Source organism: Dendrobates tinctorius, unplaced genomic scaffold (genome assembly GCF_039654945.1).
Source record: "Dendrobates tinctorius isolate UK_male_01 unplaced genomic scaffold, ASM3965494v1 ptg000246l, whole genome shotgun sequence".
Classification (NCBI taxonomy): Eukaryota; Metazoa; Chordata; class Amphibia; order Anura; family Dendrobatidae; genus Dendrobates; species Dendrobates tinctorius.
The window spans coordinates 301,002-326,037 of NW_027361913.1; the positions used below are offsets into that span (position 1 = coordinate 301,002).

Sequence of the window (25,036 nt, forward strand, 5' to 3'; positions counted from 1 at the left end):
GCATGGTCCCCTTATCCCCCTATCCTGATATGCATGGTCCCCTCATCCCCCTATCCTGATATGCATGGTTCCCTCACCCCCCTTTCCTGGTATGCATGGTCCTCTCAACTTCTTTCCTGGTATGCATGGTCCCCTCACTCTACTTTCCTGCTATGCATGGTCCTCTCACCCCCCTATCCTCGTATGCATGTTTCCCACACACAGCAATCCTGGTATGCATGATCCCCTCACCCCCCTTTCTTTGTATGCATGGTCCCCTCACTCCCCATCCTGGTATGCATGGTCCCCTCACCCCCCTATTATGGTATGCATGGTCCCTTCACCTCCCTTTCCTGGTATGCATGGTCCTCTCACCCCCCCCCATCCTGGTATGCATGGTCCCCCTCACCCCTCAAATCCTGGTATGCTTGGTGCCCTCACCCCCCAATCCTGGTATGTATGGTCCCCCACACCCCTATTAAACTGCACACATACAAAAAAAAATTAATACTCACCTTTCTTCCCTGTGTTCCAGCGCTGTCCCGTTCTGCCAGAGGCCGGGTAGAGGATTGCGGCGCCGGAGTACGCGCATGCCCATACCGCGCTGTCGGACGCCATATTGCTGAAGACAGACTGCAAATGTGTCTTCAGTAAAATGGCGCCAGATAGCGCTATGCGCATGCGCAATTCCGCCGCACTCCTGCCCCGGTCTCTGTCGAGAAAAGAAGCGCTGCTGCAATGCTCCTTCCAGTCAGGTAAGTATGTAAGTATGGCGCCGGAGATCGCAGTATGCATTCAGTGTCTACGCGTACTAAGATCTCCAATGCCATACACATTCTCCTTACCCATAACCGCTGGATGCCTCCTTCTATCTGGAGCCAGACTGCGCAGGCGCGTCGCGCTTGCGCAGTCTATAAAGGCTTCGAACAGAGTGGCGCTCCTACGGTTATATTATAGATAACTGAATTTAAGGACAGCTATGGTTTTATTTATTTGCCTGTGTGTATCGGATGGGTTGTTACCGACATCTGGTGAGAATTTCATGTCAATAGCAATTTTAGAAATATATTTACTTTGACAACGTGTGACTTGTTTAATGCTTATTTCACCTACTGTATCTATAGTCATGATTTCTGATGCCAATCTGGTTTCCACTGTAATATTGTCACGATCCATTTTTGGATCTCTGGCAGATCTGGCTTCTCACATTAAAACTTTTTTTCCTTTCAGGCCAGCTGGGGTTAAATGCAGTTTTTCCCCGCTGGCGAGCTGGTGTTACTACAGTGCTGCTGGGTCAGCTGATGTTGCTATTGACCACTCCCACATCCTTTAAAAGGTCACCTGATGCATCAGCTGACTGTTGTTGATACAGGTCCTTTCTGGAGACCAACCTAGCAGAAGCAGCTCTCTGGTGCCTGCCAGGTTTGGTGATAAAAGAGTCCTGTTGCTGTTGATATCTGCGGTGTGGAGCTTTGCAGCAGTGCATATAAGCTAAGGGTTGTATTTTTGTTACCTTTTCCCTTTAGTGTCTGTCACTTCCCCCTGTGTGAATACAATCAAACAATGTCCAAATTTAGTACGCAGGGCACTTCGCTCAAATATAATAAACAAATCCCATAACTATGTGTATGGAACAAAGAAGAGATCCCAATTAACATAAAAAACAAATTTTATTGTAAAAAATCCCTAAAATTACATAAGCATAATGCCGTCTAGGGGACGCTATGACATCACCATCAATAAATTAAGTAAAGAGGAATACAGGACAACAGTCCAAAACAGAGAATACAAATTTTTTTTATTTTTTTAACAGTTTCATAACAATTCCATATGTGATGACAGCATGACAAAAAATCACTAATCAATATTCATATAAGATTATTGTGTATCAATAAACACATCACAGCATGTATCATCACAATTTTATAGCCATCATACTCCAACATGGACCGTATTACTGAAAATGGTGTAATTCAGCCTGGTATACCTCAAAGCACTGTAAACAGAGGTTCCATATCCCATGGAAACAAAAATAAATGTGAACCCATAAGACTAAGTGAAATAAGATTGGCACATAATGTAGATCCTGAATAGTGCCATGGGAAAGCGGCAAGTAAAACCTCAAAAAGGTAATGGAAAAAGGTATAATTACCTAAGCGTGATAGATGTGTGTCTGGTGTCCCCTCACCCCGACGTGCGTTTCGCCGCCTGCTTCTTCCTGTGTGTTTTATTAGTGCAGCGGTGCTCCCACCTGCCAGTTCCCTACTTAGGGATAAGAGCAGGGCATGTGAGGGATTAGTTATCCTGCTCGGCGACAGGGTGAAAGAACCCGTATAGGGACGATAGTGAGATCAGGGCACATCCTCAGGAGAGTTCAGAAGGTGTCCATTCCCCCGTTCCCTATCAACAGGGCCCACCATTGTTATTGTTTCCCTGGTGTGTTGTGCCATTTGGTCACACACAAATCGTTGGGTCATGTCACTGGGTCAGTCACTCCGTGACAAATATGCTTTGGCCATTGCATATTCGGTGAACACATCAGATCTCCATCTAGATTTCCATAATTGCCCCAAACTCTTTCCTATCACCAGTAAATAATAATGGGCTATTACTATATAGACATGTATCGCCCTCCTCACTGAAGAGAGGGATTTTTGCAAACAATATGGTGAGTAAAAGTCAGGTTATACATTCAGGTTAGATTTGTTTTAAGCTTAAGAAATTCAGAATGATGATGGAGTTTTTTCTTCTTATTAATAGCAACCCCAAAAATAACTCGCATGCTAAAACAATATAGGAAGTGGCTGAGTAAAATTCTTTTTTGTGTCTCACAAGCAATGTTGCACTAAATTCTACTACATCTATGTCAATGTTTCTATTTCCTCATCCTTCCTGAATAAGTTCAGGAATCCTGACAACGGATACCTGGAACATGTATATAAAACACTGGCTGTATGGTCTCAGCCAGGTATGTTTGCTTCTGACACGCTGCAACACTTCAGAGAAAAACATACTTTAAATACCATACAGGAAATTGGTCGGAAAAGCGAATTCCCGGTGACTTCTTCCAACTCGCTCCCCTTGAGTGACAGGTCAATGACCTTGTAGGGGGCATAGAGAGTAGAATTTCAATATTTGCAGATGACACTAAACTCTGCAAGGTAATCAGTACAGAGGAGGACAATTTTATATTACAGGAGGATTTATGTAAACTAGGAGCTTGGGCTGATAAATGGCAAATGAGCTTTAATGGGGATAAATGTAAGGTCATGCACTTGGGTAGAACGAATAAGATGTATAATTATGTGCTTAATTGTAAAACACTGAGTAAAACTGTCACTGAAAAAGACCTGGGTGTATGGGTGGACGACAAACTCACATTTAGTGGCCAGTGTCAGGCAGCTGCTGCAAAGGCAAATAAAATAGTGGGATGCATTAAAAGAGGCATAGATGCTCATGAGGAGAACATAATTTTACCTCTATATAAGTCACTAGTGCGACCACACTTAGAATACTGTGTACAGTTCTGGTCTCCGGTGTATAAGAAAGACGTAGCTGAACTGGAGTGGGTGCAGAGAAGAGCGACCAAGGTTATTAGGGAACTAGGGGGTCTGCAATACCAAGACAGACTATTACACTTGGGGTTATTTAGTTTGGAAAATCGAAGGCTTACGGGTGATCTTATTTCAGTGTATAAATATATGCGGGGACAATACAAAGACCTTTCTAATGATCTGTTTACTCTTAGACCTGTGATGGGGACAAGGGGGCATCCTCTACGTCTGGAGGAAAGAAGGTTTAAGCATACTCAGACGCAGATTCTTTACTGTAAGAGCAGTGAGACTATGGAACTCTCTGCCATATGATGTTGTAATGAGTGATTCCCTACTAAAATTTAAGAAGGGACTGGATACCTTTCTTGAAAAGTATAATATTACAGGGAATATACACTAGTTTCCTTAATATTGCATTGATCCAGCGAGCTAGTCTGATTGCCGTATATGGAGTCGGGAAGGATTTTTTTTCCCCAATGTGAAGCTTACTCTTTGCCACATGGGTTTTTTTTGCCTTCCTCTGGATCAACATGTTAGGGCAGGTTAGGACAGGATATTGGTTGAACTAGATGGACTTAAAGTCTTCACCTTAATAACTATGTTACTATGTAGGTCTTTCTCTGCAAGTGTGCATAGGTAGAGACCTGTCAGTCATTGGCAGTGGGCAGGGAGTAGCCATCAGGGACCCACTTTCTCCGACTAGTCTCGCTTGCAGCTTGGTCCCTGGCAGCATTTAAAGGGAATCTGTCACCTATTTTTTAGACTATCAGATGGCGGCACCGCCATCAGGGGCTTATGTACTGCGCACTGCAATACTCTGCTCTGCCCTAGCACTGCGCCTGAGCCACGAAGGGAAGCAAAGAAGAGGACGTCACCGTTAGAAGATGGGAGGTGCCGGACCGGACAGCAACACCCATCGGACCCGGACTGCTCCTGGGTGAGTATAATATAACTCATTTTTCTTATCTGTCAGGTTACATCGGGGGCTTATCTACAGCATTACAGAATGCTGTAGATAAGCCCCTGATGGTGGTGCCGGAAGCTGATAGTCGAAAAAATAGGTGACAGATTCCCTTTAACCCCTTCATGACCAAGCCTATTTTGACCTTAATGACCTGGCCATTTTTTGCAATTCTGACCAGTGTCCCTTTATGAGGTAATAACTCTAGAACGCTTCAACGCATCCTAGCGATTCTGAGACTTTTTTTGTGACATATTGGGCTTCATGTTAGTGGTAAATTTAGATAATTTTTGCGTTTATTTGTGAAACAATCAGAAATTTGGCGAAAATTTCGCAATTTTCAAATTTTGAATTTTTATTCTGTTAAACCAGAGAGTTATGTGACACAAAATAGTTACTAAATAACATTTCCCACATGTCTACTTTACATCAGCACAATTTCGAAAACAATTTTTTTTTTGTTAGGAAGTTATGAGGGTTAAAAGTTGACCAGTGATTTCTCATTTTTACAACAAAATTTACAAAACCATTTTTTTAGGGACCACCTCAACTTTGAAGTCACTTTGAGGGGTCTATATGGCAGAAAATACCCAAAAGAGACACCATTTTAAAAACTGCACCCCTCAAGCTACTCAAAACTACTTTCAAGAAGATTATTAACCCTTCAGGTGCTTCACAGGAACTAAAGCAACGTGGAAGGAAAAAATGGACATTTTAATTTTTCCAACAAAAATTTTCTTTTAGCATCAATTTTTTCACTTTCACATGGGCAACAGGATAAAATGGATCCTAAGATTTGTTGGGCAATTTCTCCTGAGTACAACAATACCTCATATGTGCTCATAAACCACTGTTTGGACGTGCGGCAGGGCACGGAAGGGAAGGAGCACCATTTGACTTTTTGAATGGAAAATATGCTGGAATATTTAGCGGTTGCCATGTCGCGTTTGGAGAGTCCCTGTGTGCCTAAACATTGGAGCACCCCCACAAGTGACCCCATTTTTGGAATCTAGACCCTCCAAGGAACTTATCTAGATACATAGTGATCACTTTGAACCCCCAGGTGCTTCACAAATTGATCCGTAAAAAAAAATGTACTTTTTTTTCACAAAATTTTTTGCTTAAGTCTCAGTTTTTTAATTTTCACATGGGCAACAGGATAAAATGGATCATAAAATTTGTGAGGCAATTTCTCCTGAGTACACCAATACCTCATATGTGGTCATAAACCACTAATTGGGCGCACGGCAGGGTCCGGAAGGGAAGGAGCACCATTTGACTTTTTGAATGGAAAATTAGCTCCAATCATTATCGGACGCCATGTCGCGTTTGGAAAGCCCCTGATGTGCCAAAACAGTGGAAACCCCACACAAATGACACTATTTTGAAAACTAGGCCCCTTAAGGAACTGAGTACGCTGGTACCACATATGTGGGGGGACCACTGTTTGGGCACACGTCAGGGCTCGGAAGGGAAGTAGTGACATTTTGAAATGCTGACTTTGATGGAATGGTCTGCGGGCGTCATGTTACATTTGCAGAGCCCCTGATGTACCTAAACTGTGGAAACCCCCCACAAGTGACCCCATTTTGGAAACTAGACCCCACAAGGAACTTATCTAGATGTGTAGATGTGTGGTGAGCACCTTGAACCCCCAAGTGCTTCGCAGAAGTTTATAACGCAGAGCCGTGAAAATAAAAAAAATCATTTTTTTCCTCCAAACAATGATTTTTAGCCCGCAATTTTTTTTTCCACGAGGGTAACAGGATAAATTGGACCCCAAAAGTTGTTGTCCAGTTTGTCCTGAGTATGCGGGTACCCCATATGTGGGGGGGACCACTGTTTGGGCACACATCGGGGCTTGGAAGGGAAGTAGTGACGTTTTGAAATGCCGACTTGATGGAATGGTCTGCGGGCGTCATGTTGCCTTTGCAGAGCCCCTAATGTGACTAAACTGTGGAAACCCCCCACAAGTGACCCTATTTTGGAAACTAGACCCCCCCTAAGGAACTTATCTAGATGTGTAGATGTTTGGTGAGCACTTTGAACCCCTAAGTGCTTCAAAAAATGATTGTTTTAGCTCCCAATTTTTTATTTTCCCAAGGGTAACAGGAGAAATTAGACCTCCAAAGTTGTTGTGCAATTTGTCCTGAGTATGCTGATACCCCATATGTTGGGATAAACCACTGTTTGGGCACACATCGGGGCTCAGAAGGGAGGGAGCACCATTTGACTTTTTGAACGCAAAATTGGCTGGAATCAATGGTGGCACCATGTTGCGTTTGGAGACCCCATGATGTGCCTAAACAGTGGAAACCCCTCAATTCTAACTCCAACCCTAAACCCAACACACCCCTAACTCCAACACACCCCTAACCCTAATCCCAACCCTAACTATAACCCTAACCACATGCCTAACCCTAATCCCGACCCTAACCCCAACACACCCCTAACTCTAATCTTAACCCTAATTCCAACCCTAACCCTAATTCCAACCCTAACCCTAATTCCACCCTAACCCTAACCCTAATTCCACCCTAACCCTAATTCTAACCCTAGCCCTAACGCTAACCCTAATGGAAAAATAAAAATAAAATTAATTTCCTTATTTTATTATTTGTGCCTACCTATGGGGGTGATAAAGGGGGGGTTTATTTACTTTTTATTTCATTTTGATCACTGTGAGAGTTTATCACAGTGATCAAAATGAATGAATGGAATCTGCTGCAGCAGATTCCAGTGGGTGCACTGCGCATGCGCCCGCCATTTTCCAAGATGGTGGCGCCCATGATCCAGGACCGCGGGACACTGGGAGCAACAGCGGCACTCAGTATGTACTGGGGGGTGGGAGGGGACTTGATCGGAAGCTGGGGGGGAGCGGAGGGAAGGCGGGGGAGCAGATGATGACAGCGGCGGCACTGTCATTCAGTGGCGGGGGCTGATCGCCCCCATCAACCGGTGTGTGTGGTGGGGTCAGATAACTGTCTCCAGCCATGTCCGATGCTACTGCAGCATCGGCCATGGCTGGTTTGTAATATTTCATCAAATTTCATTGATGAAATATTACTATCGCTCTGATTGGCTCTTTCACTTTTAACAGCCAATCAGAGCGATCGTAGCCATGTGGGGCGAAGCCATGCCCCCTGTGGTGAAGTACAAAACTCTCTGTATCTGCGGGTCGGGTGACCTTTTATTGACCCCTGTCATCCGACCCGCAGGGGGGCATTAAAGTCATGACACAGCATATGCATCATTGGTCGGATTGGCACCGACTTTCATGATGCATGATGACTTTTCACGCTGTGTCACTGGTTGGGAAGGGGTTAAAGTACCGTATGTTTTTCTTTGAAGCGCTGGCTGCAGCATTTCAGAGTCAAACATACATGGCTGAAATAATGCAGCCAGTGTCAGCTGAATGCTGCCCATGATGCAGGCAGCAAGTATCAGCTGTCAGGTTCCCTTTAATGCTGAGGAGTTTCATATCAGCATTTCCTATATTTCCCTGTATAGTAAGCTTTTCATATTTTGATGCTAGCACCATTGATATAGTATTCCAGTTTTTAAATTACAGTATGTTCATATCAAAATGATTCCATCCAAAATGTCATAGTTTGCAAGGTTGCATATAGACATAAATCCATTAAGTTCAACCTATAACCTAACGCGTTAATCCAGAGGAAGGCAAAAATCCCATTAGGCAGATGCTAATTGTCCCATATAAGGCTGGGTTCACATAGCTTTAATGGGCTGCGTTTAATGCATCCGTTACACAGCTATAGACGAGCGCATCGCTAACGCATGGCATAATTGGCATGTGCTGGCGATGTGCCGTCATTTGTGACGGACCCTCAGACGCGGGCTGCAGCGTTCGGGGGTCCATCACTGCTAGCGCAGATGAAGCATCTGCGCTAGTGGGAGGACATAACGCAATCGCGTTATGCATAGCCTTAACACAGTCAGTCAGCGCTATGCGTTTAATGGACTGCTGTTAACGCTATGTGAACCTGGCCTAAGGGTAAATATTCCTTTCCGACTCCACATGCAAAAATAAGACTAGTTCCTTGGATGAACGTCCCATCACTTAATTTAGTACCCACAACCTTCAATATTATATTTTCCAAGAAAGGCATCCAGGCACTCATTGTGCTTTTTTTATTAAAGTTGTTGTCCAGCCTTAGGCTTCTTTATGTGATAGGAGACTTGTGAATCCTCACAACACATGAACTGTGCGCTATGCAAAGTCTTCTGGAGTGGTGGGCGCGTGACCACAAGTTTGCAATTTACGGCCTCATTCAATACAAGTGTATTGAGCAAGGCCGAACACATCTAGTTAGAATTTGGCCAGAAGTATGCCAATCACATAATTACAGTCACATGGCCGCCCACTCCTGACACCTGCATCGGAGAATCTTCACAGCGCGCAGTAGAGAGACCTAGAGTGACTGCAAACTGGTAGTCTAAAACCGGGCAACCAATTTAATAGACCAACACAACATGTTGTAGCAGAGAGTTCCATAATCTCACTACTAGGCGCACATGATGCTCCCTTGTCACCACCATTGCAGGCTTAGGCCTGTTTCACACTTCAGTTTTTTGTGTCAGTCAAAATCCGCCAAAAAGGCGGAAAGTGGATCCGTTCCTAACTGATGTGAACGGATGCCACCGGATCCGTTTTTTTTGACGGATCCGCCGAATGAAGAATTTTAAAGGAACCGCTGCCCGGGAAAGAGAGAGAGAGAATTTTTTTTGTTCGCCAGAAAGGATTTCAGGGTTAAATTCCCGGCTGACTTCCTTTCTCTGGGCATGCGCACTGTAAAATGCGGATCCTGCAGCAAAAAAAACGTTGCAGGGTCCGTCCAGGCATGTCGGCGGACGCAAAAAATTTGGCGGATCCGCAAAAAAACAGATCCAACGGATGGCCATCCGTCAAGATCCGCCGGTAATGCAACTCAATGGGGAAAAAAACGGATCCGCCAAAAAAATGATGGATTCGTTTTTTTCAAAAACCGGCGGATTTTGACTGATGGTCAAAAACGGAAGTGTGAGACAGGCCTTAGGTGTAAAAAGATAATTATAAAGATCTCTGTACTGTCCCTTCATATAATGTATTTGTGCATTGCAATAAGATCACCCCCTAACACTTTGTTTTTCCAAACTGAATAACTCCGAGTTTGATAGCTTGTCTTGGTATGGCAGTGATATCTTAGTAAAGAAAGCTAAAGTGATGGCTATATTTCTTTTTATCATTATCGTATGATTCTTACAAAGTTGTTGCTCTTGCTCTTTCCATTATGGCTTCAAGACTTACCACTACGTTGGGTATCACTTGACAGAGGCTTCTTAGACATTCAGGGCAAAACCTTTTTTTATTTCCAGCTTTTAATGTGCCAATAATGATTAAATTCCAATGCCATATTTATTTCTCTTAGCTATGGTCATCGAAAAATCATTATACAAGTGTTTACTGAAACCTCTTAAAGATGTGATTTACTCACGACTTCTGGAGATGCACAAAAGAGATGGTTCCTTGGCCAAGTTACTAGGTAACCAGAAGAAGATGAAAGCTAGTAGTAGTGAACAAAGACCACGTGCAGGAGTACCTGGGCACAGCATTATGGAGAAAATTCAGCAGAAGTTGTCCCTCATGCATACCGCCTACTCTCCAGAGAAGAAGAAACTGCTCTTGCTGAAAGTGTGCAAGCTCATCTATGAAGCAATGGAGACATCCAGTGGAAAGAAAGGTGTGTTAGCTGTAGCATGAGACTACAAAGAGTAATATTCACTTTACTTTATATAAATTTTGGTGATTGGTTTGATAAAATATCATATTTCCATTTTCTAGAAGCCTTTGGTGCGGATGACTTCTTACCAGTTCTTATCCATGTTTTGTTGGGCTGTGACCTAACCTCTGTGCAGCTAGATGTAGAGTACATGATGGAACTTCTGGATCCAATTCAGCTTCAGGGAGAAGGTATGTTTAGATTATGGTGGATGGATCACTTTTACCAAAAATGGGAAGACGCTTCCACCTATTCTATATAGGAGATATGACTGTTACTGAAATTTTGAAAACTCCCAAGAGCAAATCAATGACTTACATTTCCTTAATCATGGACATGAGACTCAGTCATTGATAGAATTTGTAGGATTTGCATAAATTCTTGTGTCTTTGGCCACAACCCAACTGTCTGACTTGACAGAGATGACTGCTGTTAGCTGATGGATATCTAATGGACATAGGTCTATGGTCAGCATTAGGAATTTGTATATTTGGTTTCTCACATTAAAGTTTGGGTTTTAAACATGAGGTCTTTAATGTTCTTCTGATGGCAACAAAGGTTCTTTTCTGTATGATTGTGTATGAACCCATTGTAAAATGTGATATCGATCATTGGTCTTGTACAGTGTGGAAAATAAATATTTGATACACTGCAAATTTTGCAAACATTCACTTCTACAAAGATTGGAGAGTTCTGTAATTTTTATTGTAGGTTCACTTCAACTGTGAGAGACAGCATCTAAAAAAAAAAAATCCAGAAAACCACATATGATTTTTACATGATTAATTTTTGTTTCATTGCATGAAATAAGTATTTCATACAATAGCAAAACAGAACTTTATCTTTGGTACAGAAACCTTTGTTTGCAATTACAGAGGTCAGACGTTTCCTGTAGATCTTGACCAAGTTTGCATACACAGGAGCAGGGATTTTAGTTCATTCTTCCATACAGATCTACTCGAGATATTTCAGGTTTCGAGGCTGTCGCTGGGCAACAGTGAGATTCTGATACCTCCAAAGATTTTCTATTGGGTTCAGGACTGGAGACTGGCTAGGTCATTCCAGGACCTTGAAATAGTTCACAGGGCCATTCCTTAGCTGCCCTGGCTGTGTGTTTTGGGTCCTTGTCCTGCTGGAAGACCCAGCCACAACCCATCTTCATTGCACTTACTGAGGAAAGGAGGTTGTTGGCCAAAGTCTTAAGATACATGACCCCATCCACCCTCCCCTCAATACGGTGCAGGTAACCTGTCCCCTTTGCAGAAAAGCACCCCCAAAGTATGATTGTTTCCCCCACCATGCTTCACTGTTGGGAAGGTGTTCTAGGGGTTGTACTCATCCTTCTTTTTTCTTCTAACACAGCGAGTGGAGTTGATAATGAAAAGTTCTATTTTGGTCTCATCTGACCACATGCCCTTCTCCCATGCCTCCACTGGATTATCCATATGGTCATTGCTGAACTTCAATTAGGCATGGACATGTTGTGGCATGAGCAGGGTGACCCTGTATGCCCTGCAGGATTTTAATCCATGAAGGCGTAGTGTGTTACTAAGGCTTCTTTTATACTTGCCGTGTTTTTTGCGGCCCATTTTTGTGGGTCGTATTCGTATTGCCGTAATTTTCACGGTCTGCCACAAAAATCTTCTCGGATCGCCGCTTTTCTGGTTTGGAATAGGTTTTGAAAAGTAGGGAAACAAAAGAAAAGGAAATTGTAAATAAAATTGAAGAAAAAAACAGGAATTTTTCAATAATGGAACTCTGCTGGCCTTCAAAGTGATAAACAGGAAGTACATGGGAGTGTTCTAGTAAAAAATACAGCGTTCCGCAAATACGGTCTTCACGGTGTACTGCAAAATCAACACACTGGGCAAGCTTCTGTTGTTTTTGAGGCCCCATTGATTTTAATGGGGGCCGTGTCCATAAGCCGTGAAAAATATCGAGCAGGCTCGATATTTTTTCATGGCTGTAAATATGGTTCTCACGGCCATACGGTATACGGCACTCTGTCGAATTTTTGCGGCCCCATAGAAATCTATTGGAGTCACAAAAACGGTCTGCAAAAACACTGCAAGTGTAAAAGAAGCCTAATGTTTGAGACTGTGGTCCCAGCTCTCTTCAGGTCACTGACCAGGTTCTTCTGTGTAGTTTTGGGCTGATTCATGACCTTTCCCCATATCATCCTTGCCCCAAACCAAGGAAGATTGACAGTCATCTTGTGTTTCTTCCATTTTCTAATAATTGCTTCAACAGTTGTTGCCTTCTCACCAAGTTGCTTGCCTATTCTCCTGTAGCCCGTCCCAACTTTGTACAAGTCTACAATTTTGTTCCTGGTGTCCTTAGGCAGCTCTTTGGTCTTGGTGGTGATGGAGAAGTCGGAGTGTGATTGATTGTGTGCACAGGTGTCTTTTTATACAGGTAATGAGTTCAAACAGATGCAATTAATCCAGGTAATGAGTGCAGGGCTTCTTAAAGAAAAACAAACAGGTCTTTGAGAGCCAGAATTCCTTTTGGTTGGTAGGTGATCAAGTACTTATTTCATGCAATAAAATGCAATTTAATTACTTAAAAATCATACAATGTGATTTTCTGGTGTTTATTTTTAGATTCTGTCTCTCACAGATGAAGTATACCTATACCTAGGATTAAAATTACAGACCTCTCCATTCTTTGTAGGTGGCAAAACTTGCAAAATTGGCAGTGCATCAAATACTTATTTTACCTACTGTTTGTGTGATGAGGTATTCACTCATAGATGCCTTGTTCCTAAGTAAGAATGTCTCCATACACATTGCTCCTGATGGAATCTGGATGGTAGCACTCAGATACATCCTCTGTGGATGTCTGTACAGGGTCTGTATATGATGCTCTTCCATAGACATGTATTCTTAGAGTGTAGTACAAGCTGCAAATAATCAGCATTTTACAAATTCAGTTCATGAGCTAGAGACCTTCCCCACCCTTCTTCATATTTCTGGTGATATAGGCTCAGAACTCCAGAACGTAGTGATATAACCATATTTAAAGGGTTTACTACAGACTATTATGCATTTTTCTGCTAATATGCGACCTTGGGAAGTGCTGATTTTACATAAAGGCCGGAGTCACACTACAGCGAGATACGGCCGAGTCTCACAGGTTAAAACCAAGCTCTGGCACCGGCACTCCGGAGCACAGCGTGCAGCTCCATGTATTGCTGTGCGGCTGCACGCTCCGCTCCGGAGTACCGGTGCCAGAGCTTGATTTTAACCTGCGAGAATCGGCCGTATCTCGCTGTGTGTGATCCCGGCCATAGGGATAATAAGGAATAAAGTGTGAATAATGTTTTTTATATACCAATTTTTTAACCTTTCTTTTTTTTTCCTTCCTCAGGAGGTTACTATCTTACTACTCTGTTTGGAGCCCTCTATCATATCAGCAGCTTTAACACAGTATTGCGGCAGCTTAGTGTGGATGCCCAGATCTCTATACGCCAGTGGCAGCGCAGACGGACTATTCATCACAGACACCATTTTCAAAAACCTAGGAAATTTAGCATGGACACGTAAAAAAAAATAACATCGACCATTAAGTGCCTTCCAGTTCTCATTATCATATAATGTTCAGGTGTTGCAGCAATATCTGAGTATGAGCTGAATGACTGTTACTAAGTGTTGAATCATTTCAGGACCAATACAAGACCAAGTTAGGCCTGTTTCACACTTACACTTTTCAGATCAGTTGTAATCTGTGAAAATGGCGGAAGACGGATCCGTCACTGTTTTGACAGCAACGGGTGCCACCGGAACTCTGTTTTGACGGAGAGAGACTTTTTCACGTCCCGGAACGGCATTCAGGGTTAAAAATGTTCCCGGAGCAGAGCTTCCGGGCATGCCAATTAAAAATAGCGGACCGTCAACCAAAAAAAAAGTTGCAGAGTCCGTCTCATCCGCCCGGGAGAGGGTAAAATTTTGGCGGATCTGTCAAAAAACGGATGTGACGGACGACCGTCAGTCAAGATCCGCCACTAATGTAAGTCTATGGGGGGAAAAAAACGGATCCGTCCCTTTTTTGGCAGATCCGTTTTTTTCCGAAATTGGCGGATTTTGACTGACACATAAAAACTGAAGTGTGAAACAGGCCTTAGGAGAAATCTGAATGCAGTCCAGGGCACAAACCATTCTGTTCCTAAACGCCCATGTATTTTTTTTTTTTACATTTTTTTAACACTTCAAACATTATTTATAAATTGATGCTTCTTCTTCAATGCATTACTAAATATTTGCGTAGATGTGTCACAGTTATTGATTAATAGCATGAGACATAAAGCGTGTGTGGAAGGGTGAGTGATCCTGGATTGTCCTTATTATCCCTTTACTGCAAAGACAACCCTTTATAAAAAGAAGCTGGCATGACCAAAGAGCTGGTTTTCATGGGTCCGATTTCATTCCTCCGCCAATCTGTTACTACTGCGGAAATTAGCATGAAAAATTGTGGGCCTTCCAGCTTATGCATGGATTGACCAAGTGTGACAGAGCAGAGACAAATTTTTCTAGGTCAATTAGTAGGTCTCCGTTAAAGTGAAATTATTTTCCATTTTGACTCAGGCTTTTTCTTTTAAAGCCAATATGTCAGCTTGATAGGCTGCTGTAAGGGCAACACGTTCCAGCTAAATTTCCATATTCCCAGTAGGCAAAATGGAACAAAGATATTGTGCTGTTTGGCTGCAAGAAGTTCTGAAGAAATACACCAGACACCTGGATTTCGCTTTGATTTCTATTATTGTGTGCACAGATTGCACTCTGATAATTTTCTATCCTTAAGCATACATTCCTCATTAATGTTCACATTAACACAATATGGGGATCAATAGGCGACTTATAAATCAACTCTCAGTGTACCTGTGCCAACAGCCCACAGTCGGAGTATGGCGGGTTCATAGTATTGGCTATGACACTCAAACCATAACCGATACTTGTGTTCACTCATGCTTATTCTGGGGTCCTATAATTTGGACTATGTACCTTACAATAATTAGTGCAATAGGGACATCAGACATTAACCTGTATACAGATGACATGATTTTAGTAAGTAAGTAAAGAGTAAGGACCATAAGTAAGTTTTTGTCTTTCTTAGCAGAATATCTATGTGTGCAAATTATTTGGGCAATTATTAGTGTACAGAATTATTATACAACTAAACGATAAACATAAAATTTCCTATCTTAATTGTTTATTTTCATCTGTTAAAGCGAGAACAATAACCAAACAACTGAAAATGTACAAAACAAATTTCTGAACTTTTTAAAAAAAAATCAGTGACTATTATAGCCCCCTTTCTTCTCAAAAACAGACATAAGCCTGTCATCCATGGAGTCTCTCAGTTCCTAATCGGTTGACGTCCAACCACAGCTTTTCAGACACTGTTCAGAGAGGTGTAGTGTTTTCCTTCACCGTAAATCTTCCATTTAAGAAGGGTCCACAAGTTCTCAATAGGATGTAGGTCAGGTGAGGAAGGGGTCATGTCATTATTCTTTCATTTTTAAAAAGGGAAACTGTCTGCAGGATTGTGTACAGTAACCTACAGACAGTGTTAGGTCAGCGCCGTTATACTGATTAAAATGATACCTGGGTTGATGAAATCCATCTTGTGGTTGTTGTTTAATCCTTATTTTCAGTTTTGAGCTAATTGTGGCGCCCCTGAGGGTTCAGTCGCCACAGAGGTACTGCACCTCCTCCTGAGGTGTGATGCCCCACCATCCAGGTAAGGTGGAGACACCTGACCACACTCCAACACCTGCATCCCACACAACATAGTAGTGTAGCAAAGCACCTTTGGTGGCTCCCTGCTTGGAACACGAAGAGTGCTGGGAGGTGGGTGGAGCTTAGTCTGCACCAGGGAGCTGGAGATTATTGCGACTAGGTCAGTCAGTCTGACGAGGAGTCAGAGAGAAGATCCCTGAGTGGGATAGATGAAGGAAGTGCTGCAGCAGACCTCAGTGAAATGGGTCTGCTGGCACAGGAAAGAGATATTCAGAAAGCCTAATTCTCCATAAGAAAGATTTGATTTGTACGGAACGTAAGGAGAAGAAGAGAACTAAGGATTAGGGTTAGAGCAGAACCCTTCCTCAAGTTCTAAGCCAGGGGTGGGGAACCTCCGGCCCGCGGGCCGCATGCGGCCCGCAGTGGCTTTTCATGCGGCCCACGGGTAGGTCCCTGGAATTCTCAATGCTCGGGCGGCTGCTGTATCCTGTCAGCTGCCGGCCCTTTAACCCCCAAGTGCACGGCCACGCAGCGTTCATTACAAAACGCTGCCTGCCCTGCACATGATGATGATGACGTCGTCTGGGTGGGCGGGACTAGTGCCCAATGCTCTCCCGTCCACATGTCCCAGAAGAGGAGATGCTGCCAGAGAGTCAGTGATCTCTGTGAGTGCGACCGTGCCCGCAGCTCTGTGCCTCCCTGGGGATCTGTGCCCTCCAGCTATGTGCCCCCCGTGATCTCTGTGCCCCCAGCTATACTTCCACATGTGATCTGTACCCTCCAGCTATGTTTCCACATGTGATCTGTGCCTCCCACCTATATATACCCCATGATCTGTGCCTACCACCTATATATACCCCATGATCTGTGCCCCCAGCTATGTTTCCACGTGATCTGTGCCCCCCACCTATATATACCCCCTGTGATCTGTGCCCTCCATCTATGTGCCCCCCCAGCTGTTTCCCCATGTAATATCTATGCCCCCTGTGATCTGTGCCCTCCAGCTATGTGCACCCCTGTGATATCTGTGGCTCCCAGCTTTGTGCCCCATGTTATCTATGTGCCCACCTGCTATGTACCCCCTGTGATGTTTGTGCTCCCATGTGCCCCCTGTGATCTGTCACCCAAAGCTATGTGCACCCCTGTGATCTTCGTGTCACCCCTCAGTGATCTGTCCCCCCCCGGTGATCTATTAGCCTGCCCGATGATCCCTGTCCCACCCGGTGCTATATATCCCGCCACAGCTGCTGCATTTACCCCGAAAGTGCTGTATATCCTCCCCGAGTACTGTATATCCTACCACCTGTGATATATATAGCCTCCAGTGATGGAGAAGCAGCTCCAGCTGTCACATTAAGGGTGAGTTACCGTAATTAATTGTTAGCCTGAAAATTACCCCGGTATATTTAGTCAATGTACCCACGTATGCAGAAAATTTCTGCATGAAAACCAGACTCCTTCCCAGAAAATGCTTGTTTTTTTTCCGCGCGTCCCCAGTCTCATAGAAAATAGGTAGAAATGCGGATTTTTCCGCAAAATTAATGAGCATGCTGCGCTTGTTACCGCGATGCGTTTTTTTCGTGGAAAAAAACGCATCAATATGCAAAAAAAGTGCGGAATTCATTAAAATGAATGGGATGCTTCTTTTAAGCATTTTTGCTGGGAAAAAAGCGCTTACATGGGTACACAGCCTCAAGGTGATCATTTTTGTGTGCTCCTCGAATGATGGTAGAAATTTCCAAATGGCCCCCGGATGGAAAAAGGTTCCCCACCCCTGTTCTAAGTGCATGGCCGGGGTCCGGTCCCCGAGGTTATGTGGATACTAATGGTCCTGCGACAGACACCGGAGGAATAGAAGTTGTCACCACTTTATTCCCACACAAGACTTGGGGGCACAACAGCAACGGGGGTGAGCCGGGACTTAGTAGCAAGGAGCCCCCGAAGCAGGCTACAGCTGTCTGCCGTACAAGTAGAGTTCTAAGAACATATGAAAGGAGGAACTCCAGTGTAACTCAGTACTGAGAGTACTTCACTACGAGCGCTAAGGAGGGAGACGTTCAGAAAATTCACATATGTTGGCGGAGTGGTGGAATGGAGTACTTCATCTTGCCTGGAGGTTGGCTGAGCTCCTGACCTGGAGGACACAGCATGGATGCGGGCACCTGTATGCACAACAGACTGTGAATAAAGCTTTGGAACTACATGCCCTGGTGTCCTTCACTTATTCCTGCGCCAACACACTCCGCACTGCTACATCGCTGTGCCTGACACCGCACCATCTACGTCTCCTCCCTATCTCTTCACCTACACTGCCCTGGGACTACTGCCCTACCTGTGGAGGGCCACAACATCATTGCTGCCCCACACCATCTGCCCCAGAGGATCTGCCTGCAGCGTCGGCTTAACATCTTCATTGCCGAACACCACAGGTGGCGTCAGGAATCATTCACTAATAAACTTTAATCATCATCCACACACTCCACATTCCCCTTTTACAATGGAGGCCCAGGGCCACGGACCGGGTCACAGCTACCGTGACATCTCCAATTGAAATCAACGGGCCCGGCTCCGAGTACCCCGCTGCCCTGGGTGAGGGCGACCGATCCATAATGATATGCTCGTACTTTGGGGAGGACTGTGGGGGGTTTCCAGTGTTGCTCTGATTAGCTATTCATACTGAATACTGCTGACAGGTCACCATTTCTACCTGTTGTCTGTCTCATTTGTACAACAGCAGGAGAACCTGATTCACAATCGGTGTTGCTTCATAACTGGACAGGTTAATTTCACAGAAGTGTGATTGATGTTGAGTTACAATGTGTTGTTTAGGTGTTCCCTTTAATTTTTTGAGCAGTGTATTTATGTATTGAAGAATATTTTCTTTGAAAACTGTCTATAAATAACATAGAGAATAACTTTATGTAAAAGCTAATGTTAAAATTGCATTGCATACGGATTGCATTAGCATGTCATTCGGATGCTATGTGAGAAAAATCGCATGCCACTTGCATGACACGCGTCATGATTCAACATTGGACAAATTTTTAAATGCTAGTGAGACTCCAGCCTAATCCTGGTGCCCTCCTTTTATTTCAGAAGCACACCACTTGCCAACTAGGAGAATGGGACAAATTTTAATCGTGAAAAGTTGTTTGTTTTTACAAACACTCTGCAAACTTTTCTTCATTGGAAGATGGGAATTACGTTTTATATATTGGGGCGCATGGTGGCTTAGCGCTGGGGTCCTGGGTTCAAATCCCACCCAAGGACAACAACTGCACGGAGTTTGTATATTCTCCCTGTGTTTGCGTGGGTTTCCTCCCACATTCCAAAGACATACTGATAGGGAATCTAGATTGTGATCCAATAATTTCAGTGCCAATAATTTTCGTAAAGCACTGTGGAATTAATGGCGCTATATAAATGAGTAAAATAAATAAATATACAACCCCTTAAAGTGAGACTGTCCCATAATATTTTACTTATATTTACAATTATCTATAAGTGAAACTCTACAGTACAGTCTTCCTGTTTTCCAATATGTGTAAAAACAAACAGTTTTACAAATCCTTTATTAAAGGGGTTGTCTAGGACTTTTACATTGATAGCCAATCCTTAGGTCAACAATATCTGATGGCTGCATGTGCGAGTGTGTGTGGGTGGTCGGAAGTGCAGGCAGTTGAAGTTTAGTGCCGTGACCGGGTACAGCACATCCGCTCTATATTCAAATCAACAGAGAGCTGTGTTGCCAGCACCTCAGAAGGCAGGGTTAGCATGGCCGAAATGTGGCAAAACTTTATGAGCACGCCACAACATCCGGCACCACCATCTGATACTGTCTATATTAACAGAAGGCAGTGTTGCAACAGCATGGTGGAAGAGTGAGTGTCCACACGTCTCCACGTACTAACAGATGGGACAGCCCCATTTAACTTCTGGGTCTCCAAATTGAACACATGGCCTGAGCTTGCCCTTTATGCCTTGGAGGTGCTGGCGTGCTCTTCAGCTAGTGTACTGCCGGCACATGTGTTTAGCACGGCAGGGGTCTGATCACAGAAAGGTGCATCCACCAGTCAACATCCAAAGTGGGGAGGTAACATTCTATAAAATGAACCAGGCGTGCATCCCACATAATTTGTCCATAGCTTTGGATGAGCGGACAACTATAACAGCCGCAACCAGCTAGTCTTCAACTCTATTTGCCATTTGTTTCATTTGGGTGCCTCCTTCCCAAATAAAAGAAAAAAAAAACCAAAAACTGTGTTGGCTACCTCCTTCTCCGCCTTTTCCACCTACCCAGCCACATCCACCTCCTCCTCCAGTTGGACCTCTACCCCCTGGTTGTAGCCTGTTTGTTTATTTTGGGTTAATTCTTTGTTCTTTGAAGTCAGTTCCCTAAAAAAAAAAAAAAGAAAAAAGAAAAACAGTTTGGATTACTCCTTCCATGCCTCTTGCAGGCTACGTCCACTTCTTCCTCCTCTTGGATCTACGTCTCATGGTTCTAGATAGCTAGCTTTAGTTTTGAAAAATCTAGGTTGTTTTAAGTGAGTTACATAAAAAGGAAAAAAAAATATGAAAAAGAAAAAAATACAAAAAAAACAAAATAAACAGTGTTGCATTACTCCTCCATTACCTCTTCCACCCTTACCAACATGTCCAACTCTTCCTCCACTTGGACCTACAATGAGGAAAAAAAGTATTTAGTCAGCCACCAATTGTGCAACTTCTCGCACTTAAAAAGATGAGAGAGGCCTGTAATTGACATCATAGGTAGACCACAACTATGAGAGTTAAAATGAGAAAACAAATCCAAAAAATCACCATGTCTGATTTGGCAAGATTTATTTTTGCAAATTATGGCGGAAAAGAAGTATTTGGTCACCTAAAAACATGCAAGATTTCTGGCTCTCACAGACCTGTAACTTCTTCATGAAGAGGCTTCTCTTTCCTCCACTTATTACCTGTAGTAATGGCAGTGGCACCTGTTTGAACTTGTTATCAGTATAAAAGACACCTGTCCACAACCTCAAACAATCACACTTCCAACTCAACTATGGTGAAGACCAAAGAGCTGTCAAAGGACACCAGAAACAAAATTATAACCCTGCACCAGGCTGGGAAGACTGAATCTGCAATAGGCAAGCAGCTTGGTGTGATGAAATCAACTGTGGGAGCAATAATAAGAAGATGGAAGACATACAAGACCACTGATAATCTCCCTCGATCTGGGGCTCCAGGAAAGATCTCACCCCGTGGGGTCAAAATGATCACAAGAACGGTGAGCAAAAATCCCAGAACCACACGGGGGGGACCTAGTGAATAACCTGCATAGAGCTGGGACCACCGTAACAAAGACTACCATCAGTAACACACTACGCCACCAGGGACTCAGATCCTGCAATGTCAGACTTGTCTCCCTGCTTAAGCCAGTACATGTGCGGACCCATCTGAAGTTTGCTATAGAGCATTTGGATTATCCAGAAGAGTATTGGGAGAATGTCATATGGTCTGATGAAACCAAAGCAGAACTGTTTGGTAGAAACAAAACTCGTCGTGTTTGGAGGAGACAGAATGCTGAGTTGCATCCAAAGAACACCATACCTACTGTGAAGCTTGGGGTGGCAATATCTTGCTTTTGGGCTGTTTCTCTGCAAAGGGACCAGCACTACTGATTTGTGTACATGAAAGAATGAATGGGGCCTTGTATCGTGAGATTTGGAGGTCAAACCTCCTTCCATCAGCAAGTGCATTGAAGATGAAACGTGGATGGGTCTTTTAGCATGATAATGATCCCAAGCACACTGCCAGGGCAATGAAGGAGTGGCTTCATAAGAAGCTTATGAAGGTCCTGGTGTGGCCTAGCCAGTTTCCAGATCTCAACCCCATAGAAAACCTTTGGAGGGATTTGAAAGTCCATGTTGCCCAGTGACAGGCCCAAAACATCACTGCTCTACAGGAGATCTGCATGGAGGAATGGGCCAACACACCACCAACAGTATGTGCCAACCTTGTGAAGACTTACAGAAAACTTTTGACCTCTGTCATTGCCAACAAAGGGTATATAACAAAATATTGAGATGAACTTTTGTTAATGGCCAAATACTTATTTTTCTCTTCACCACGACAGCACCCACTGAGAGAGGGGATCTGCCCCTAGGAACAGGAAACCTACAGAGAGATAAATGGGGCGGTCCCCCTCGCTCCCTCAGTTTGGTTTCCTGTTCCTAGAAGAAACCCACAGAGAAGAGGATTCCTGGCCTGGTAGCTGCCTGCGGCACTATATGAGCAACGGGGGCCCCAGAGCTGGAAGCAGCGATGGGGGATCCAGATCTGGGAATCCCCCTTCAGCTGGTAATGCGGGTGAGGCCGTGGTGAAGGCTGCCTGGCTCACATAGGGGTGCAGTGGAGCAGCACCAGAAGTTTTCCTTTTCAGCCACATTACTGAGCGCGGCACTGCGTCGGGGACAACCCCCCCACGAAGAGGCGAGGCCAGGGAAGGAAAATGGATCCCTAAGCTTGCGCAGGACGCAGAAGTGCCTGGAGCACTAAAGGGAGAATGGGCATACCAGATGGTGAGCAGCGGTATGTCCCTCCGGCAATGCAGGGGTAGCGTCGGGTGACGCGCGGCGTCCAGAGGAGGTAAGGAGGCAAGAGCCAGCATGCAGAGACCAGGCGGCCAGGAAGTGAAGGAGGAACTTCCGGGGCAGGGGGGAAACATAGCGGTATCGCCAGGCGCGACCGCGCATGCGCAGTGGGAAAAAAAATGAAATGAGGAAACTGGAAAGCTGCATAAAAGCACTGGCCAGAGGCATACCGGTGCGCAGCCATGTCGTCGACAAACGAACCAGTTTCGCTCCAGGAGGTGCAGCCAGGGAAATCTCCACAGGGCAGCACGAGGAAAAGTGGCAGCACAGGACGGACTGAGAACATCAGAAGATGCAGCAGCTCCAGGAGGGGTACTAGCGAATGCTCAAGGCAGAGCGAACCCTCGGAGAAGCGGAGAAAGTCATCTCGCGCCTTACCCCAGCCTGAGTCTCGAACCCCGCAGCCAGTATTAAGCTGACGAACTTCACGGGTGAGTGTCGGAGTCAAGCTCCTAGCTGATGGCGTCCTGTCTTTATCTGTTTATGTACCCTTAGGCCAAAAGAACGGAGAAAAATAAAAACAGGGAATGTGCGTTATGCTCCCAGCCCCTCCCAGACCATCACCCTAAGAGGTTGTGTCAAACCTGTATTCAACAGACATTGTGAGAGGAATCCCCGGGTGAGAAGTAGGATGTCACGGGGTCCTTCTCTGGTATCACACAATCAACAGAGCAAGCGAAGAGTGAACAATTCCAAGACCTTTATTCAGGCAAAAATACGAAAAGGTCCATATTCAGTCCACCACACAAAGGATAAGATAGTCCAGAATAAGAATGCAGTCCATTATCAGGATAAAATGTCCAGGGAAACGAGATTTCAAAACTCTAGCACCAGAGGATAAAAATGGGTCCTTCTCTCTGAAATGCAGCCTTTTCACCATCTTGTCTGTACCGGAACTGACTTGTCCAGCTGCTGTTCTTCCCCCCCACCCCCTTCCTTGTCCAGGGGTAGTCCAACAAGTTGCCTCCCAGAGGAGAACAAAAGGCCTTAGGGATTAATGCACTACAAGGAGTCATCAAGAGACAGATACAGTGAGGCTGTAGGCTTACAATGTAATAAGAAAAACACTATGAAAATAACTGGAATTGTTAAAAATAGGAATATACAAAAAATGACATCCACATAACATATCACACCATCACAACCTCTCCCCCCCCATAATAAGTGAGCACGCCATGAGGTCTACACAGACCTCTGGCCTGCTCACTTTAGTCCACATTGTTCAGTTATTTATAGTTCCTTGTACAGTGGCAGGGGTAGGTCGGCCTGGGGAGCCTATGGTTCTTCTTGTCGAGACAGTCCATCGGCGTTCTGGTGTTGGCTTCCTCGCTTGTATTGGATGGAGAAGCTGTAGGGTTGTAAGGACAAGCTCCACCGCAGCAATCTTCCATTGTCCCCTGATACGCGATTCAGCCATGTGAGGGGGTTGTGGTCTGTAACAATTGTAAAGTCTCTGCCATACAAGTATGGCTGCAATTTTTTTAGCGCCCATACGATGGCAAGGCACTCCTTTTCAATAGTGGCATAGGCAACTTCCCGATCCAGTAGTTTCCGACTGGCAAAAGCAACAGGATGTTCTTCTCCGGCGGCATTCACTTGGCTAAGTACTGCCCCAATCCCAAAGGTGGATGCATCTGTCTGCACGAGGAACCTGCGTTTATAATCCGGGGCAGCCAAGACAGGAGCTGTGACGAGGGCAGTCTTTAACGCTGAAAAGGCATCCTCGCATGCCGTTGTCCACGTCACATTCCTAAGCATGTTCTTGCGGGTCAGGTCGGTTAGGGGCTTGGCCAAGGTGCTGAAATTGGAAACAAATTTGCGATAGTAACCAGCAGTTCCTAAAAACGCAAGTACCTGCTTTTTAGTCTGGGATCTACACCAGTTGCTAATGGCTTCCACCTTGGCAGGCTCAGGCCTTAGTGTCCCACCCCCTACTCTATGCCTGAGGTACTGCACCTCAGCCATCCCTATTTGGCACTTATCAGGGCGAATGGTCAGTCCTGCAGTAAGGATACAGTCCAGCACTATGCCCAAGTGTTTAAGATGTTCCTCCCAGGTTGTGCTAAAAATGGCGATGTCGTCTAAGTAAGCACAGGCAAAGTCCTGACATTGTTGTAACAGTCGATCCACCAGTCTCTGGAAAGTAGTGGGGACAGTTTTCATCCCAAAGGGCATTCCCAGGAACTCATAAAGCCCAAATGGAGTAATGAAGGCTGAGCGCTGCCGAGCGTCCTCCGTTAGGGGTATCTGCCAGTACCCCTTGCTCAAGTCTAACGTGGTCACAAATTGGGCACTGGCCAGACGATCCAATAGATCATCAATCCTGGGCATGGGATAAGCATCACTCTTGGTGGCATCATTTAGTCGTCTGTAATCAACG

General features: G+C 44.6%; 1 protein-coding gene across 2 annotated transcripts in view; it reads left to right on the forward strand.

The window, feature by feature from the left end:
- Positions 1-18,215, forward strand: part of LOC141063193 (ras and Rab interactor 3-like) — a 60,185-nt gene extending 41,970 nt beyond the window's left edge. For both annotated transcript variants that reach the window (XM_073557249.1, XM_073557250.1), the window contains exons 4-6: positions 9,924-10,235; positions 10,337-10,465; positions 13,644-18,215. In XM_073557249.1, the coding sequence (XP_073413350.1) occupies positions 9,924-10,235; positions 10,337-10,465; positions 13,644-13,819 (617 nt within the window). In that variant the 3' untranslated portion in view covers positions 13,820-18,215. The remainder of the gene's footprint in view (positions 1-9,923; positions 10,236-10,336; positions 10,466-13,643) is intronic.
- Positions 18,216-25,036: the final 6,821 nt, after the last annotated feature.